The 18,710-nt window shown below is 49.7% G+C and overlaps 1 protein-coding gene across 1 annotated transcript in view; it reads right to left on the bottom strand.

Annotated features, from left to right (window-relative positions):
- Positions 1-17,676, bottom strand: part of LOC107120392 (potassium channel subfamily K member 16-like) — a 26,067-nt gene extending 8,391 nt beyond the window's left edge. The window contains exons 1-3 of the mRNA XM_015423079.1: positions 17,611-17,676; positions 4,806-4,914; positions 1,905-2,071 (exon numbers count right to left, since the gene is read on the bottom strand). Of these exons, the coding sequence (XP_015278565.1) occupies positions 1,905-2,071; positions 4,806-4,914; positions 17,611-17,676 (342 nt within the window). The remainder of the gene's footprint in view (positions 1-1,904; positions 2,072-4,805; positions 4,915-17,610) is intronic.
- Between the last annotated feature and the right edge of the window lie 1,034 nt (positions 17,677-18,710).

Below are 18,710 nucleotides of genomic sequence, written 5' to 3'. Positions count from 1 at the left end.
TGTCACTTTAGAGGTCAACAAAATTTATTCTAGCATAAGCTTTTGTGAGTCAAAGCTCACTTCTTCAGATGCTTCAGATGAACGTGGGCCCTGTTCATACGAGCTGTTTGGGCCGGGAGAAGGACGGATCGGGGCCGGAGCAAACGGGCGCGATCCCACAGCAACATCTGGGGAACGTCGTGCTACCGTCTCTGATCTGTCCCATCCCGCCCATGAAGCGCACCAAAAAAGAACCACCTACCTGGGTGGTTGTTTCGAATGGGCCGCGGCAAGTGCGGCCGTGGGATCTCCGGCGCGTCCTTGCGCCGGCGCATCCCCGGCTCCTGGCCGAACTGTGCATGTGTGAGCATGCGCAGTTCGCCAGCCTCCCCTTCCCACCGTTGCTTTCTCCCCGGCATCTGATCGTGCCGGGGAGCGATGGCGCCACGGCTCTGGGGATCCGTGAGATCCCGCCGCGCCGTCTCAACTTTGATGCGGCTCAGATTAGCCACAGTTCGACCGTCCTTTTCCCTGCCGTGTGGCAGGGACCATAATTAGGCTTTTATTCAGAGCCCCGAACTGACCAGCTCTGCCTTCCCATTCCCAGGGAAGCCAATCCTGAGAGGAAAGATAGTTTAAACTGCCTTCCCCCACTCGGGTTCCCCAGGCGGCCCGCAAGTCGCAGGGCACCTGGGGAAGCTGATCCTGGGAGGAAAGGCAGTTTCTTCCTTCCCTTGGGTTACCCAGGTGCCTCGCAGCTGCAGGGCTCTGCCTTCCTTCCCACGGGTTCCCCAAGCACCCCACAGCTGCGGAGAGCTGGGGAAGCCGAGCCTGGGAGGGAAGGAAGTTTAAACTGCCTCCCACCCTCAGGCTCCCCAGGTGCCCTGCAAGCCACGGGGTACCTGGGGAAGCCAATCCTGGGAGTGAAGGCAGTTTAAAATACCTTTCTTCGAGTTCCACAGGTGTCTCGCAGCTGTGGAGAGTCAGGGGAACCCGATCCTGGGGGTAAAGGCAGGCTGGGGAAGGGAGGGGGGCATTTAAATATGCCTCCTTCCTGAGTCTTCCCTTCCGCAGCTGCCCTGCTGCTTCCTCTGGTCCATTTTACTCCCCAGCTGATGGGCGGGGGAGCGAAACTCACTAGAGGTAGGGTGCTGGGGAAGGAAAGACTCCAGTGACCTTATACTCTATGGGGACTTTCCCCATAGGGTATAATAGCCGAATATATTTGGCAGTACCGAATTTTCCTGAACCCCAATATCTTACCAATATTGGGATTCGGGAATATTGGTATATACCGATATTTTTCGGGCTTGGTTTACCCGAACCCAAAAAATACCAAATTTTTGTGTGTGTGCACACCCCTACTCCACAGCTTAGAGGGAGCATTGCTTGTCAGGCGCCAGAAAAGATATCGGCAGGTGTATGGGCACTGTGTTGGGCACCCCTAAGGCAAGCCATTTTGCCTCCCCACTGGGGAAACAGTTACAGGGTAAATGCAGTAAATAAATATATTAACCAAGTTGGATCCGGTCCTTCATGATGGCTGTCACTTTGGTGCCGGGAAGTTATGTTAGTATTACAGTTAGATACGCAAATGCAAATAGGATAGCGGCGTAAGGGAAGTCGGTTGACTGTGCGTGATGGAGTAAACCTTAGATCCAGAGGAGTTAGCCTTGTTAGTCTGTTGTTGCAAAACGGTAAAAAGCCCAGTAGCACCTTAAGACTAACACACTTTATTGTAGCATAAGCTTTCGAGAAACACAGCTCTCTTCGTCAGATCCATGCATCTGACGAAGACAGCTGTGTTTCTCAAAAGCTTTTGCTACAATAAAGTTTGTTAGTCTTAAAAGGTGCTACTGGAGTAAACCTTGTGGCTGGTGTGAAGAAACTCAGTTACCCTGGGATAAATCAGCAAAGTGTGTTACCTTCTTTACACCCTTCCGGTACAGGCATTTAGCAAGCCTTTCACAGAGCAGGGAGAGAATCTTGCCGATGTGGTGCAAGAAGACGATATTCAAGGGGATGCCGAAGAGAGAGAAGACGACGCAGAAGAGCTGGCCACCTGCTGTCTTGGGAGAAAGATTTCCATAGCCTGTTGGGGGGGGTTTTGGGGGGACACAAAAAGTTGCATAAACCATCCTGGATTTATCATTCTCCTACAAAAGCTACAGAGTAGAATCGTAGAACCCTAGAGTGGGAAGGGACCTCCAGGGTCATCTAGTCCAACCCCCTGCACAAGGCAGGAAATTGACAAATACCCACCCACACACACACACACACACACACACACACAGTGACCCCTGTTCCATGCCCAGAAGATGGAGGGGGGGGTACATCCAGGATTCCAAGCCAAACTGGCCCGGAGAAGAATTGCTTCCTGCGCCCAAAGTAGCAGTCAGAGAAGGGTCCTAATCAAACAGGAAGTCACAAGGCTGAATGTTTAGTTATCTGAATGCTTCCCGACTCAGTTCCCTGCTCCTTGGATCGGAGAAACCCTCCATCCCCTGTTTGCTAATCTAGCTAAATTTATGTGCGAAGGGCCACGTTCTCACATTCATGTCATCAGGGTTTTCTCACACTGGAGGGTTTCCCACCCAAAACGAATTCTCGCCCGTCTCCCACCACCACCCCACCTGCAAGTATGTGGCTGGAATAAGCGACACATTCCGCATTGTTTCAGGGCCAGACCGTGTTGTTCTCGGCTCGAATCCATGAAGGCTTAGCAGCCACACCAGAATAATCACGAAACAAAACAAAAAAGAGTTATCTGCAATTCCAAATGCACTGCCACAGAGAGCCAAGAAAGATAGCCTGGGCTGTGTCAGATCCAAAGCAGAGCTGTTTATCTCACATGAGAGCCAGACAAACCCAATTCTTGGGTCTTACATGCTGTGTGTTATGGCACTCATTCCAAGATTGCTTTGCGCAGATTAATTACTCCCTAATACATTTTAATCATCTTTTATATGTGCTTACCAGAAAAACAAGTGCATTCCACATCAAATCAAGTTTTGACCTCTCCCTAGAAGTTAAAATGAGTAAACTGAAGGTATTGTACTTTGGGCACATAAGGAGGAGGAGGAGATTGGATTTATACCCCCTCCCTTCACTCGGAGTCTCAGAGCGGCTTACAAACTGCTTTCCCTTCCCCTCCCCACAACAGGCACCCTGTGATGGAGGTAAGGCTGAGAGAGAGAACAGCTCTGACAGAACTATGGCTTGCCCAAGGTCATCCGGCAGCTGCAAATGTAGCAGTGGGGAATCAAACCCGGTTCTTCCAGATTAGAGTCCGCGCACTTAACCACTACACCAAACTGGACTCAGTCAAGGAAGCCACAAGGGCCCTCAGTTTGCAAGACCTGAGCAAGGCTTTTAAGGGTAGGGCATTTTAGAGGCCATTAATCCATAGGGTTGCCATGTCGAAAGCAATTTGATGACACTTCACACAAAATACATGAGAAAAATTCGGTCGTAGCCGAGGAGTGGATACTCCTACGTGGCCAGTGTATGGCAGAGAAGAGATCTGTTCTGTGTAAATGGTTGTGGTTTTGTGTGCCAGTATGCTGGTCCGGTATAATATACTGGATGGTGTTGGATGTGGATTGGGGAGACCCAAGTTCAAATTTCATCTAGCTTTTTTTGTAGAAAAAGCCCAGCAGAAACTCATTAGTATAATAGGCCACACCTAACAACAGAAATACATTAGGATATTAGGCCACACCCCCATGCCCTCCCTTGGCTTGCCCGGGTGTCCCACGGCTGCTGGGAGTCCGGACAAGCCAGCCCTTGGAGGGGGGAAGGCACGGGGAGGCATTTAAATGCCTCCCTGATCCTTCCAGGCCCCCCCCCCAGCCTGCCCACCTCAGAGTCGCGGGGGGGGGGGTCGCTCTCCAGGCCTTCCTTCTATAGCTACACATGCAGAGGTTTTGTCCATAGTGGGTGTGGCCAACTCTGAAGCCAGCCGGAACGCCATTCCTGTGCGTTCCTGCCCAAAAATAGCCCTGCATCAAGCCACGGTACGCACTGAATGACCCAGGACTTGATTAGAACACAGCCTAGCTCACTTCAAAGAGCCGGTGTGACAATTAAATAAGAAATGTGAACCCACAGGTTCCTAAGCTCTTTGGCGAGACTGAGAGATGCAAATGTAATTATTAATATTAACAATACGCATTCTTAGCAGACCCTGAAATCTTCTTAAACCCGGAGGCTTCTGCCAAGACCAGTGGAAGTGATAGCGAGGAACCGCTGTTCTGTATGGGAAGAAATCCTCCCGAATCCATTTTTAATATAGCGACCCTTGAAAAACTAGACATTCTTGACTTATTTTTAGAATCAGACTCCAGACGACTTGGGGCATATTTTTTTAAAAAGATACTGCATGCTGACATTTTATTAAAAGGGGGTCTCTTTTCCACGGCTTCGTATTTTTCATTCTCGCCGCCGATAAGGCAAAAATGGATTCTCTTCGACGTGTGAATGAAAACAACGTGATTTCAGTGATTTCCTGCGAGGGGACAGATTATCGTCTTTACTTCACCTTCCCCCTACCATCTTTTATTATCTGCCGGAGGCCCGTGGGAATCATTCATAATATACTTGACCGGAGCCTTAAGAAGTATGGGAGATCAAGTCTCTTATCAGTGCAGCCGACAAATTCCTCTTTCTGCAGTGCGAGAGAGGGAGGCGGGAGGGGGCGACTGAGATGTCAAGGACAATAGGAGCATTGTGAAGGAAAGTAAAATCTTGAAGGTGAGCCGTGTATCGTTTGGGAGACCTCGAGGGGGAGGGAGTCGGGCAATTCGAATGTTTGCTCGTTGGTTTACCTATTGTGGATAACATCGAGCCCACAAAGAAGAAGGAGTTGCTGAAATCCCAGTTGCTGTTCCCACGTCCCGTCGGATCCATTCCCATCCGGACGGCTTCCATCAGATTCTGTGAAGGAAGGCAGAGTTCCGTTGGAAGGTTCCAGCGACCTAAGATGCACTCAGCCACTAGTGATCAAAATACCTACATATATCTCTAACTAAAATTGCTCTGTCCTGTCATCGCTCCATTTGGCTTTCTGACTCAGGACCATAAGACTCTGCTGGATCAGACCAGTGGTCCATCCAGTCCAGCATCCGCCTTACACAGTGGCCAACCAGTTCCACTGGAGGGCCAACAACAGGGCATAGAGGACGAGGCCTTCATAAGAACATCGGAAGACACAGTGACCAACCAGTTCCTCTGACTGGCCAACACCACGGCACAGTGGCTGAGGCCTTCAAAAGAACAACGGAAGAGCCCTGCTGGATCAGACCAGTGGTCCATCTAGTCCAGCATCCTGTCTCACACAGTGGCCAACCAGTTCCTCTGGAGGGCCAACAACAGGGCAGAGTGGCCGAGGCCTTCATTAGAACATCAGAAGAGCCCTGCTGGATCAGACTGATAGTCCATCTAGTCCAGCATCCTGTCTCACACAGTGGCCAACCAGTTCCTCTGGAGGGCCAACAACAGAGCATAGAGGCCAAGGCCTTCATTAGAACATCAGACGAGCCAACAACAGAGCATAGAGGCTGAGGCCTTCAATCGAACATAACAAGAGCCCTGCTGGATCAGACCAGTGGTCAATCTAGTTCAGCATCCTGTCTCACACGGTGGCCAACCAGTTCCTCTGGAGGGCCAACAACATGGCATAGAGGTTGTGGCCTTCATTAGAACACCAGAAGAGCCCTGCTGGATCAGACCAGTGAGGGTCCATCTAGTCCAGCATCCTGTCTCACACGGTGGCCAACCGGTTCCTCTGGAGGGCCAACACCAGGGCATAGAGGCTGAAGCCTTCCCCTGATGTTGGCTCTGGGATTCAGGGGTTTGGTGCCTCTGAATGTGGAGGTTCCTTTCAGTCATTGATAGACTTATATGTCAACCACAACCTAGAAGTCATTTCAGCCTCAGAAAACGGGAGGTCCCCATGTCAGTCCTGTGGCATGTTTGCTACCCTCCCCTAGCTTGTCCAGTTAGCCTGATCTTTCAGAAATTACACCAGCTACCAATCCGCTCCCAAGCTGAATTCAAGGTGTTGGTTCTCACCTTCAAATCCCTACATGGGTTGGGACTGGAGCAATGTTCCCTCTGCCCTGGAGCCGTCCTTCCTGAGCTAAGACAAAAAATCTGTGAGCCGGAGGCTAAAAAACCGTGAGCCAGCTCACACTAACTCAGCTTAGAAGGAACACTGGGCTGGAGTGTCTGGAGGACTGTCCTCTCCCATAAGTTCCTGCTCAGGAGCTAAGATAACAGGGAGAGGGTCTCTTGACTGTCCCACCAATCAAAGAAGCTTGTTGGTTGGGCGCTTCAGACAGGGTCTTTTCAGTGGCAGCCCCGTGACCATGGAACAACCTTCCCGGGGAGGTTCACCCGGTCACCTCACTTTCAATCTTTAGGAGGCAGCTGGTTTTATTCAGGACCACATTTGGTTAAGTTCAAATAGCAATCCTGAATTGCAGTTTTAAATCTTGGCTTTCGTCTTTTCGGTGTATTTCATTTTATGCGTTTGATCTAGGTTGTAAGCTGCCTGGAGCTCCCTCAGAAGGAAAGGCGGCTGGCAACTGTTGCAGATCATTAAGTAAAAGCTGCTTTAGGGGAGCCTCTGGAATTATTATTTATGTTATTTATAGCCTGCCATTAGGCAGCGGCCAGGGCTGGGGTGGCTCAAAGGTTAAGACACTGAAACTGCAGACTGGAAGGTCGGTAGTTCGGCAGTTCGAGACCCAAGTGCCGCAGGACGGGGTGAGCCTCCCGTCTCTGGCCCCGGCTCCTGCCAACCGAGCAGATCGAAAGCAAGAAATTGCAAGTAGATAAATAGGTACCACTTCGGTGGGAAGGCAACAGCGTTCCGTGTGCCTTGGCATCTAGTCATGCCGGCCACATGACCACGGAAACGTCTTCGGACAGTGCTGGCTCTCCGGCTTGGAAACGGAGATGAGCACCGCATCCCTAGAGTCAGATTCGACTGGCTTTCGAGCAAGGGAAACTTTTTTTTTAACAAGCGGAAGCCCGACCTGGATGGCCCAGGCTAGCCCGATTTCATCAGATCTCAGGAGCTAAGCAGGGTTGGCCCTGGTTAGTATTTGGAGGTGAGACCACCGAGAAATTCCAAGTTCACTTGCAGAGGCAAGCCACCTCTGAACATCTCTTGCCTTGAAAACCCTAACGGGGTCGCCATGAGTCAGCTGCCACTTGACGGCACGGTTCTACCCCCATTATTTTCCCTGACTTGAATGGCCCGGGCTGACCTGGTCTTGTCAGATCTCGGAAGCTAAGGTCAGCCCTGGGTAGGAGTTGGATGGGAGACCTCCAAGGAAGCCCAGGGTCGCTACGCAGAGGCAGGCAACGGCAAACCACCTCTGAGCATCTCTTGCCTTGAAACCCATCCGAGAGGTCATCGTCAGAAGTTGGCTGTGACCTGATGGCACTTTGTACTCACACACACCCAGGGGTCACTTCCTGCGGGAGTGCACAGGAGCGGAGCTCCGGCAGTAAAGAGCCCAGGGGGTGGGCACATGCTACAAGCCCCGCCCCCTGCTCCCAGCAGCCCTCAGTCAGAGCAAGAAGCAGCCAGGTAAGCTGCAGAGCCCCCCCCCCGGCCCCCCGATCCAAAACAGTCCAGTGGCACCTTTAAGACCAAGTTTTATTCAGGTACAAGCTCTCCCTTCTCTGTGAGGACAGATCTGCACATTTCCCCCTCCCCCAATAGCTAGCAATCCAAAACAGTCCAGTGGAGCCTGAGCGGTGGGTGTTGCCTTCTGACACACTTCCGGTGATGTCAGGGGGTGTGACATATGCAAATGAGTTATGCTAATAGGCAGGGGTCATTTCGTAGAAAAAGAAGTGCAGGAGCTCATTAGCATAAGTCATTAGCATAACTCATTTGCATGTGCCACACCTGTCCTCGCAGAGGAGGGAGAGCTTGTACCTGAATAAAAGTTGGTCTTAAAGCTGCTACTGGACTGTTTTGGATTGCTTTCTATGGGGGGGGGGCTCTACAACTTACCTGGCTGCTTCTTGCTCTGACTGAGGGCTGCTGGGAGCAGGGGGCGGGGCTTGTTGCATGTGCCTGTCCCCTGGGCTCTTTACTGCCAGAGCTCCGCTCCTTTGCGCTCCTGCAGGAAATGACCCCTGGTAATAGGTTACGCTAATGAGCTCCTGCACCTCTTTTCCTACGAAATGACCCCTGCACAGAACAAATGGAGGAGAGTATAGAAGGGGGAAGAGGCAGTGAGGGGGCTTCCACTAGAGACCAGGAGGTGCTGAAGGACCAGGCTCAGGGGCGCGGGCCACTGCTGTCGGAAGCCCCAGCGACTAAGAGGGCCCTAAGGGACTGCTCCTCTCTGTTTACGTTGTAGACTGTTCCTTTTCCTTACTGAAGCCGCATCTGCAATGCAAAGGGATCTTGCCTCTGTGAGCTTCTTTGACTATTCAAATGCCTCAGGCAAAACAGCCTCTGCCAAAAACAATGGGAAGCAAAGGCGGTGTGGTTTCTGTTGTAGCGAGCGAGTCAGCATGCCTGGACACTGGGGTGCGCTACGTCACTCTAAGTGTGGATGGGTATTATCTCCTTGAAACGGGATGCCTCTCCTTGTCTTAGCCTGGGAGCTGCCCTCTGACCCCTCCTCTCTCTCTCTTTGTCCTTTCACCCTTTGTCCTTCCACTCTCTTCACATGGCCTTCCACTCTCTTCACATGGCCTTCCACGGAGACACACGTTCTTTCTGACTTTTAGTTGGGGGCAGCAACAGTTAAGACTGGCACCCTCCTTCTGTTTCTTTCTGGGTTTTCCCTATGACCACCCCACTTAGTCTTCCCTATCCTGCTGCACAGACAGCACTTTAGCTGGCAAAAGGGGTCTATCTCGCCATCTGGACTGTTAATTTATTGGATTATTATGATAGTTTTATGCAGGGGTCATTTCGTAGAAAAAGAGCTAGGGGAACTCATTAGCATAACTCATTAGTATATGCCACACCCCCTGACATCACCGGAAGTGTGTCATAAGGCCACATCCTCTGACATCACCGGAAGTGTGTCATAAGGCCACACACCCTGCCCCCAATGGTCCCGGCCACCCCCAATGGTCCCGGCCACCACCCATGAGGGGCTCGGCGATGGACCTGCAAGGCCGGCGGGAGTGCAAGGAAGCCCCGCGAAGGCCCTCCCTGGCCCCAGGCAGGCAGGGGTGGGGAGAGGCAGGGAGGAAGCAACTTACCCTCCCTCTTCTCCTGCCTCCTCCTGGCTGAATGAGGGCCGGAAGCGGGGCGGCCGGAAGCAGGGGGCGGGGCTTCGTCATGTGCCCCGCCCCCCGTACCTCACCCGGGGGAACTGTGTTCCCCCGCGTTCCCCCCCGAAATGACCTCTGGTTTTATGCTGATTGTAGTTTAACTGTTTTAAGATCGTCAGTCACCCAGAGCCTGCTTGCAGGGTGGGCAATTCATGAAATTAATGAAATACATAATAAATAAATGTCTCTGCGGGTCTCTACGGTAGAGAGGATGCCCTCGTACTCCCAAACACGCGATGCTGGACAGGCTGGCCATTTGTTTTTTTGTGTTTTTTTAAACTGCCCCGAAAGGCAGAATTGTATTGCAATTTTTCACATGTTTTACACAAAGACAAAATGAACATCTAAACATACATACAACAGGGCTCTTTTTGTAGAAAAAGCCCAGCAGGAACTCATTAGCATAATAGGCCACACCCAACAGCAGGAACTCATTAGCATATTAGGCCATGCCCCTGACAGCACAGCTCATTAGCACATTAGGCCACACCCCCATGTTACCAGAAGTGTGGTCATCCAGCCACACCCACCTTTTGCTTCTTATTCTGTTTACCTTGTTTGTTGTCAAAACCCAGGGCTTTTTTTGTAGCAGGAACTCCTTTGCATGTTAGGCCACACACCCCTAATGTAGCCAATCCTAATGAGTTTCTGATGTTGGGTGTGGCCTCTTATGCTAATGAGTTCCTGCTGGGCGTGGCCAATTTGGGAGCCAGCCGGAACTCCGTTTCTGTGCGTTCCTGCCCAAAAATAGCCCTGCATACTCTCATATATGGGGGTTATCATTCTTTTTAACAACCATTATGCTTATGCCTAATCCACCTTAATCTCTATTCTTGTCTATTATGATGAGTAACCATCCACTCTATCTCAATCGAGTATAGACTTTCTAATAAAACGAATAGTCTGACCATTATAAACTTGCCAACGTGTGATTATCATACCAATTATAAAACCGTGTCCAAGTATTCTGGAATGTAGAGTCTGTTAAACCTTTTATCAATAACGTCAATTTATCCAATTCCGCTGCCTCCAAAACTTTGTTTATAAATTCTCGCTTTGTTGGTATCTCCGTTGATTTCCAATATTTAGCATAAAGAATTCTGGCCGCCGCCGTAGTTAGGGTTAGGGTCATTTGTGATAGGGAAAGGACTCTTGAGATCAGGTTCCTTTCTCGCCTTTCGACTGCAACCTGAATGCGAACTGAATCAATTTGAATAAATGTAAGTGTTTACCTTTTGCAATATACCTCTTTGGAGACTGCACTCAGAATCACTGAGCTTCTATGACTGGGCAACCTCTGCTATATTAATCCAAACATCCCAGTGGTTTCTGCCATCTGTCCGGCATACCTCAGGGACCGCCTTTCCCCATATGTTCCCCCAAGGGCACTACGGTCTGGGACTCAACATCGACTGGTAACCCCAGGTCCCAAAGACATTCAGTTTGCTGTTACCAGGGCAAGGGCGTTTTCGGTGGCAGCTCCTATCTGGTGGAATGAGCTCCCGGAGGAGATCCGGGCCCTGCGGGACTTGGCGCAGTTCCGCAGGGCCTGAAAGACGGAGCTCTTCCGCAGGGCCTGAAAGACGGAGCTCTTCCGCCAGGCTTTTGAGTAGGAGCCGCCGCCATCACTATACCATCACCGTACCACCACCACTCAATGGAGTGGGTGTCATTGGGGAATGAGACGGCCCTGGGAGGAAGGACAGATCGCTGTATCACTTGGAGTCTATTGCATCGCTTTGGGACCACTTTGTCATGTGTGACCCCATCAGTCATGTGTGACATCTAGAGCACTTGTATTCTTACATAAATGATTGTTTTATTGTTGTTTTATCCTGCTTTTATCTGTTTAGCTTGGCATATGTGCCTCATTTGTTAGCCGCCCTGAGCCCATTGGGGAGGGTGGGGTATAAATTTAATAATAAAATAAATAAATCACCAAAAAGGGACTGCCACAATGCTGCAAATCACCCAAGGTGAAGAATCACATAATTCAGGACTTCTGTCAGATCTCAGCTGAGCCCACTCACTGGCAGCCACCCGACGATGCCACGCTAGTGGTAAGTATGTTCTGACTCGGCCTCTAAAACTCCAGAGGTGGTTCTTCTCAATTTATGGGAAGATCCAAACATTCCTAAACCCCACAAGGAATTAATAATGATAATGCTAATGGCAGCAAAAAAAAATCTTATTGCCTGGAACCAGAAGAGGAAAAAATCCCCCGACAATTCGACAATGGCACCTAAAGTTAGGAGATAATTTGACTGTAGATAGGACCTCAGATAGAATATTAGGATCCGAATGCAATATGAATCAGACAAATTTAGTTGAGAAAGGGTATCTGGTACTGGATAGACGATGGTATGATTTAGCAAACAATAACTCTTTCTTTAAAAAAAGAATCATAGAATGTTAGAGTTGGAAGGGACCTTGCAGGTCATCTAGTCCAACCCCCTGCAATACTATCTTCATAAGAGAAGTTAGTGTTGGATCAGGCCAATGGCCCATCCAGTCCAACACTCTGTCACACAATGGCCAAAAATACCAGGTGCCAACAGGAGGTCCACCAGTGGGGCCAGGACACTAGAAGCCCTCCCACTGTTGACCCCTCCAAACACCAAGAATACAGAGCATCACTTGCCCCAGACTCAGAGTTCCTATTTATACCTTGTGGCTAATAGCCACGGATGGACCTCTGCTCCAAATGTTCATCCAAATTCCCTCCTGAAGCTGTCCATGCTTGTAGCCACCACAACCTCCTGTGGCAGTGAATTCCACGTGTTAATCACTCTTTGGGTGAAGAAGGATTTCCTTTTATCCGTTCTAACCCAACTGCTCAGGAATTTCATGGAGTGCCCACGAGTTCTTGTATTGTGAGAAAGGGAGAAAAGGACTTTTTTCTGGACCTGCTCCATCCCACGCATAATCTTATAAACCTCGATCATGTCACCCCTCATGTAACTAATAAAACGAATTAAGTAGTACAATCGACATGTTGTAACACAATGAATTTTTGTTTTTAGAACTGGCTAACCAAGTGCTAACATTTTTGTATACTTACACTGTTAATGTTATGTTAACTATGAGTTCCGGTTATGGCTGCGCGCCTGGCGACCGACTCTCGGGTGAGTTCCCGGAGTCGGATCGCCCACATGCCGTCTGGAGGGGTCCCGCTCATGCGGAGATCCTAAGGAGCCTTTGTTAAAGGGCTCCGAACCAGGGGGGTGCATTTGAGAGACTCGGGGATGCCTCTTGCCAGCATAAAAGCCGGGAATTGAGGTTCCCCCAACCATAGTCTCTCCCTGCCCCAAACGGCTCCAGCTGCATTGTGCCCCAAAGCCGCCGGGAAAGCGGAGTGGTGGAGCGGATGAATCGAGTCAGAGAGAGAAGCAAGCGACAAACTGTAAGCCAGCGTTCGAGATTTTAAGCGGTGGTATTTAAAAGAAAGCCTCACCCCCCCCAAGAAGCGAAAGGGAGGAGGGACTACCACCTCTGTATTAAAAAGAGACTTTTAAAACAAAGAGGGGGGGGAAGCGAAAAAACGCACGAACGGTTTACCTTGCTGGGAGGGAGAAATAAGCGGAGAGGAGGGAAGCTTCCTTGAAGGCTGCAGCACGAACTTTCTAGGTGTAAACAAAACTGAAGCATGGCGGGGACTAAAAAAGTACAAGAAAAGCTGGTGAAGAAGACGGGAGGGACTTCCTGCCCAAGCCCTTCCCTTGCTGGATCTGCTGTCAATCAGATCAGCCGAAGAAGTACAAGAAGTTAAGAAGAAGGTCAATAAAGTTGAAAAATATCAGGAAAAACAAGACAAGAAATTATTAATGCTTCAAATGGAAAAAGCAAATGTAACCCTCCGGTTCCAGGGACTGAAAGAAGAAACTGGAGAGGATCTAAGAGACATATTGGCGACAGCTTTGGCTCCACTAACTGGCAACGAAGCGGAAAAAATAAAAGAAGAAATGGATTTGGCCTATAGGGCCTATTCCAATTATACAAGAAAAAACAAGTTGCCAGCAGAAGTGGTTGTAAAATTTACAAAGCAACGTCTCAGAGATCAGATACTAAAGGTGACATCAGCAACGCCCCTGAAAATCGGAGATCAGCCGATAAGAATTTTAAAAGATGTTCCATTTGAAATAAGAATGAAAAGAAAAGAATATAAAGGACTGACCAGATTTCTACAAAACCATCAAACAAATTACAAATGGCTGGTGCCCGAAGGACTGACTTTCAAGTTCAAAGAAAAGAGAGAAAAGATTGATTCTATCTTTAAGGCTCAAGACTTCTTAGAAAGGCACGCCAGTAAAGAAGAAGAGGCAGAACTGGCCAAGTGGATGACAGGACTGAACGTGGAAGACAGCAGCTCGGAGGGAGAGGTGAAGGACGAGGAACCCAAAGGAGCGACTGCTCTGAAGTATAACTTGAGAGATAAGAAAGGAAAGGACCCCAGATTCTAGAGACTTTTCGATTTTTGGATTACACTCTGAAAAAGAAATTAACTCCCAGAAGGACAATACTAACATATTAATTGCCTTGTTAACAGAGATGGAGGAAGAAAAGAACGCCGGACTACAGAAGCAGTGATTGACTCTAATTCTTAATATGAAAAGATTAATGTACTAATATACTAACACCACTCACCCTTTTCTTTATCCATCTATATACCCACCCTTTTTCCTGACTTTAAGCGAAATATCTCTCCTTTTTAGGAGAGGGAATAAAGCTATTAAATTAAATGTTATGTTAACTATGCTGACGTATCGATTTGTGAATCGCAATATATTTTTTTTTAAGTATGTTCTGACTCTGAGTTATTTACCTGACCTTCTCTGGATGGCCCAGGATGGCCAGTTCTCATCAGAGCTTGGCAAGCTAAGCAGGGTCGGTCCTCGATAGTACTTAGAGGGGAGACTACCAAGGAAGTCCAGGGCTGCTATGCAGAGGCAGGCAAACCACCTCTGAACGTCTCTTGCCTTGAAAACCCTACAGGATCGGTGCAAGTCAGCTGTGACCTGACAGCACACGATTATGATGCCCTGGCCTGGATAAAAAAATCTGCCAATGACCCCCTAATAAAGGGCAGGCTAATATTTCCTTACCTGGATAGCCCAGTCTAGCCTGACTTTGTCAGGTCTCAAAAGCTAAGCTGGGTTGGCCCCGGTTTGTACTTGGATGGGAGACCACCAGGTCCAGGGTTGTGAGACACTAGATAAATGACATTTGTGACACAGAGGCAGGCAATGGCAAACCACCTCTGACCATCTCTTGACTCGAACTGTCTACAGGGGTCACCATAATCATAGAGTTGGAAGGGGCCAGACAGGCCATCTAGCCATCCGACTCCCCTGCTTAGTGGAGGATCAGCTTAGAGCATCCCTGACGAGGGTTTGTCCCGCGGCTGCTTGAAGAAAGCCAGGGAGGGGGAACTCTGCACCACCTGAGGGAGCCACTTGAGGGCACTTTCCACCTGTCCTGAGTCCTGACCTGGATGGGCCAGTCTGGTTCAATCTCATTAGATCTTGGAAGCTAAAGCAGGGTCGGCCCTGGATGGGAGACCACCAAGGAAGCCCACGGTTGCTGTGCAGAGGCAGGCAATGGCGAACCACCTCTGAACATCTCTTGCCTTGAAAACCTGAATGGGCCAGTCTGGTTCAATCTCATTAGATCTTGGAAGCTAAGCAGGGTCGCCCCTGGTTAGTACTTGGATGGGAGGACACCAAGGAAGCCCAGGGTTGCTGTGCAGAGGCAGGCAACGGCAAACTGCCTCTGAACATCTCTTGCCTTGAAAACCTGGATGGGCCAGTCTGGTTCAATCTCATTAGATCTTGGAAGCTAAGCAGGGTCGCCCCTGGTTAGTACTTGGATGGGAGGCCACCAAGGAAGCCCAGGGTTGCTGTGCAGAGGCAGGCAATGGCGAACCACCTCTGAACATCTCTTGCCTTGAAAACCTGGATGGGCCAGTCTGGTTCAATCTCATTAGATCTTGGAAGCTAAGCAGGGTCGCCCCTGGTTAGTACTTGGATGGGAGGACACCAAGGAAGCCCAGGGTTGCTGTGCAGAGGCAGGCAATGGCGAACCACCTCTGAACATCTCTTGCCTTGAAAACCTGGATGGGCCAGTCTGGTTCAATCTCATTAGATCTTGGAAGCTAAAGCAGGGTCGGCCCTGGATGGGAGACCACCAAGGAAGCCCACGGTTGCTGTGCAGAGGCAGGCAATGGCGAACCACCTCTGAACATCTCTTGCTGTGAAAACCCTACAGGGCACGATAAACTGGCTGAGACGTGATGGCCTTTTCCTTCCCCCCCCCCCACAAGTCATTTACGTAATCCTAGTCCGAATGCATTGCTCATCGGCTGCTGTATGCTGCCTTCCTGGTTTATAGCATGTCATCTGTCTTGAGTCCCAGGTCGGATCTGCATTTGCGTTTTTAAATCAGCTTCCTGCTGCTGTGACGCCCGTCTTTCTCTATGCTCCTTTGAATGTGGTTCGGAGGAGATTCTTTTAAAGCAGCGCGGCGGTGCAATGACAGTGGAGCCGCCCCGAAAGGACGATAAACATATGCGGACGTGCAAAAGTATGCCAGCACTCTTGAGGTGTGAAAACGACACCAAATGCAGACAGCTTTTTTTGAAGAAGGAGTCAAAAGGCTGGGACACCGGTGGGAAAGACAAATGCCGATTCGGGCAGTTTAAAAGAAGAGGAGAAGAAGAGATTGGATTTATACCCCACCCTTATAGTCTCAGAGCGGGTATAAATGAGGTGAAATAATAATCGTACCGGCTGTCAGTCTTGGGGTGCCTTACCTTCACGAAGATTTCCACCTCCGCAGGGCTGAGGGAAGTGAAGTTCTGCAGGAAATCCTCCTTCATCCTCACCACGGCGGCTTGCTGCCTCCTCTCTTCATCCCCTTCCAGGATTTGAAAGATACCAGCGCCCACCAGGAGGTAAGTGAGATAGCCGACGATTAGCAGGCAGATCTGCAGCTTGCTGTGGATCATGATGGTCTGCATGGGAACGGGAGCAAAAAGAAGAAGCGGGTACGAATTCAGGTCGGTAAACAAGCCCTTATTTGTATTTCCCCTGGATGTCAAACACTAGAGAGGGAAGTCCTAGTTGGACGGCTTCCATTTCCTCTGGGAACTGAATCCCGACACATCCGCCCCCTCTTCCAATGTACTTGTAAGGGAGAATAAATCATAAAGCAGCGCAGGGATTTCCCACTTAACAAGAACAGACCTTCTCAGGAAAGTTGGTCAGAGTGTCAGAGACACCAGGCCAAAACACCTTTTTTTGTTGTTGTTGGTACGGATCTTCTTACGTTCTTAACAGTGCCGCGTTCCCTACCCTGCCATTTCTTACTGGTCTGGATGGGCCAGTCTGGTTCAATCTCATTAGATCTTGGAAGCTAAAGCAGGGTCGGCCCTGGATGGGAGACCACCAAGGAAGCCCACGGTTGCTGTGCAGAGGCAGGCAATGGCGAACCACCTCTGAACATCTCTTGCCTTGAAAACCTGAATGTGCCAGTCTGGTTCAATCTCATTAGATCTTGGAAGCTAAAGCAGGGTCGGCCCTGGCCTCTGAACATCTCTTGCCTTGAAAACCTGAATGGGCCAGTCTGGTTCAATCTCATTAGATCTTGGAAGCTAAAGCAGGGTCGGCCCTGGTTAGTACTTGGATGGGAGACCACCAAGGAAGCCCACGGTTGCTGTGCAGAGGCAGGCAATGGCAAACCACTTCTGAACGTCTCTTGCTGTGAAAACCCTACAGGGCACGATAAACTGGCTGAGACGTGATGGCCTTTTCCTTCCCCCCCCCCCACAAGTCATTTACGTAATCCTAGTCCGAATGCATTGCTCATCGGCTGCTGTATGCTGCCTTCCTGGTTTATAGCATGTCATCTGTCTTGAGTCCCAGGTCGGATCTGCATTTGCGTTTTTAAATCAGCTTCCTGCTGCTGTGACGCCCGTCTTTCTCTATGCTCCTTTGAATGTGGTTCGGAGGAGATTCTTTTAAAGCAGCGCGGCGGTGCAATGACAGTGGAGCCGCCCCGAAAGGACGATAAACATATGCGGACGTGCAAAAGTATGCCAGCACTCTTGAGGTGTGAAAACGACACCAAATGCAGACAGCTTTTTTTGAAGAAGGAGTCAAAAGGCTGGGACACCGGTGGGAAAGACAAATGCCGATTCGGGCAGTTTAAAAGAAGAGGAGAAGAAGAGATTGGATTTATACCCCACCCTTATAGTCTCAGAGCGGGTATAAATGAGGTGAAATAATAATCGTACCGGCTGTCAGTCTTGGGGTGCCTTACCTTCACGAAGATTTCCACCTCCGCAGGGCTGAGGGAAGTGAAGTTCTGCAGGAAATCCTCCTTCATCCTCACCACGGCGGCTTGCTGCCTCCTCTCTTCATCCCCTTCCAGGATTTGAAAGATACCAGCGCCCACCAGGAGGTAAGTGAGATAGCCGACGATTAGCAGGCAGATCTGCAGCTTGCTGTGGATCATGATGGTCTGCATGGGAACGGGAGCAAAAAGAAGAAGCGGGTACGAATTCAGGTCGGTAAACAAGCCCTTATTTGTATTTCCCCTGGATGTCAAACACTAGAGAGGGAAGTCCTAGTTGGACGGCTTCCATTTCCTCTGGGAACTGAATCCCGACACATCCGCCCCCTCTTCCAATGTACTTGTAAGGGAGAATAAATCATAAAGCAGCGCAGGGATTTCCCACTTAACAAGAACAGACCTTCTCAGGAAAGTTGGTCAGAGTGTCAGAGACACCAGGCCAAAACACCTTTTTTTGTTGTTGTTGGTACGGATCTTCTTACGTTCTTAACAGTGCCGCGTTCCCTACCCTGCCATTTCTTACTGGTCTGACTCAAAGGTTAGTTGAGTAATCCACCCTGTAGGTGTGCCTGCACCTGCATTCTACCTGCATATCTATACAACTGGGGCCCTGCGAGAAACTTGCAGGGAGTAGCCATTCCCCCACCTATCTAATTCTCAACAGTCCCCTGTGTGCAGATATCTAAATCCGCAGATGGGGGCATACATACCCCAAACAAGTTTTTCTGCAAACTTGGGTGACTTAAAAAAATATACATTGGGGGCTTTAAATTCTTCTCAAAATAAAAACCATTGTCTCTCCAGGCTTGGAGCAGCTCTCAAGCACTGTCACCACCGCTGCCAGTCTCAGAGGTAGGGAAAAAGAGGGAAGGAGAAAGAAGGGGGGATTGGCTTGGGGGGGAGAGAGAAGGAAGGATTAGCTTTGTGGAGGGTTGGAAAGAAAAAGAAGGGGGGATTGGCTTGGGGAGAGAAAGAAAGGGGAAGATAGAGGGGGGAGAGAAGGAAGCAAAAGTGGGGGAATGCCCCCTCCGCGCAGGTTTCTTGCGAGTCCCCACTTGTTCTTGTTC

This window comes from Gekko japonicus, unplaced genomic scaffold, assembly GCF_001447785.1.
Source record: "Gekko japonicus isolate JY-2015 unplaced genomic scaffold, Gekko_japonicus_V1.1 scaffold345, whole genome shotgun sequence".
NCBI lineage: Eukaryota > Metazoa > Chordata > Lepidosauria > Squamata > Gekkonidae > Gekko > Gekko japonicus.
The sequence above is the reverse complement of the archived record's forward strand: the minus strand, read 5'-3'. Positions and strand labels throughout refer to the sequence as shown.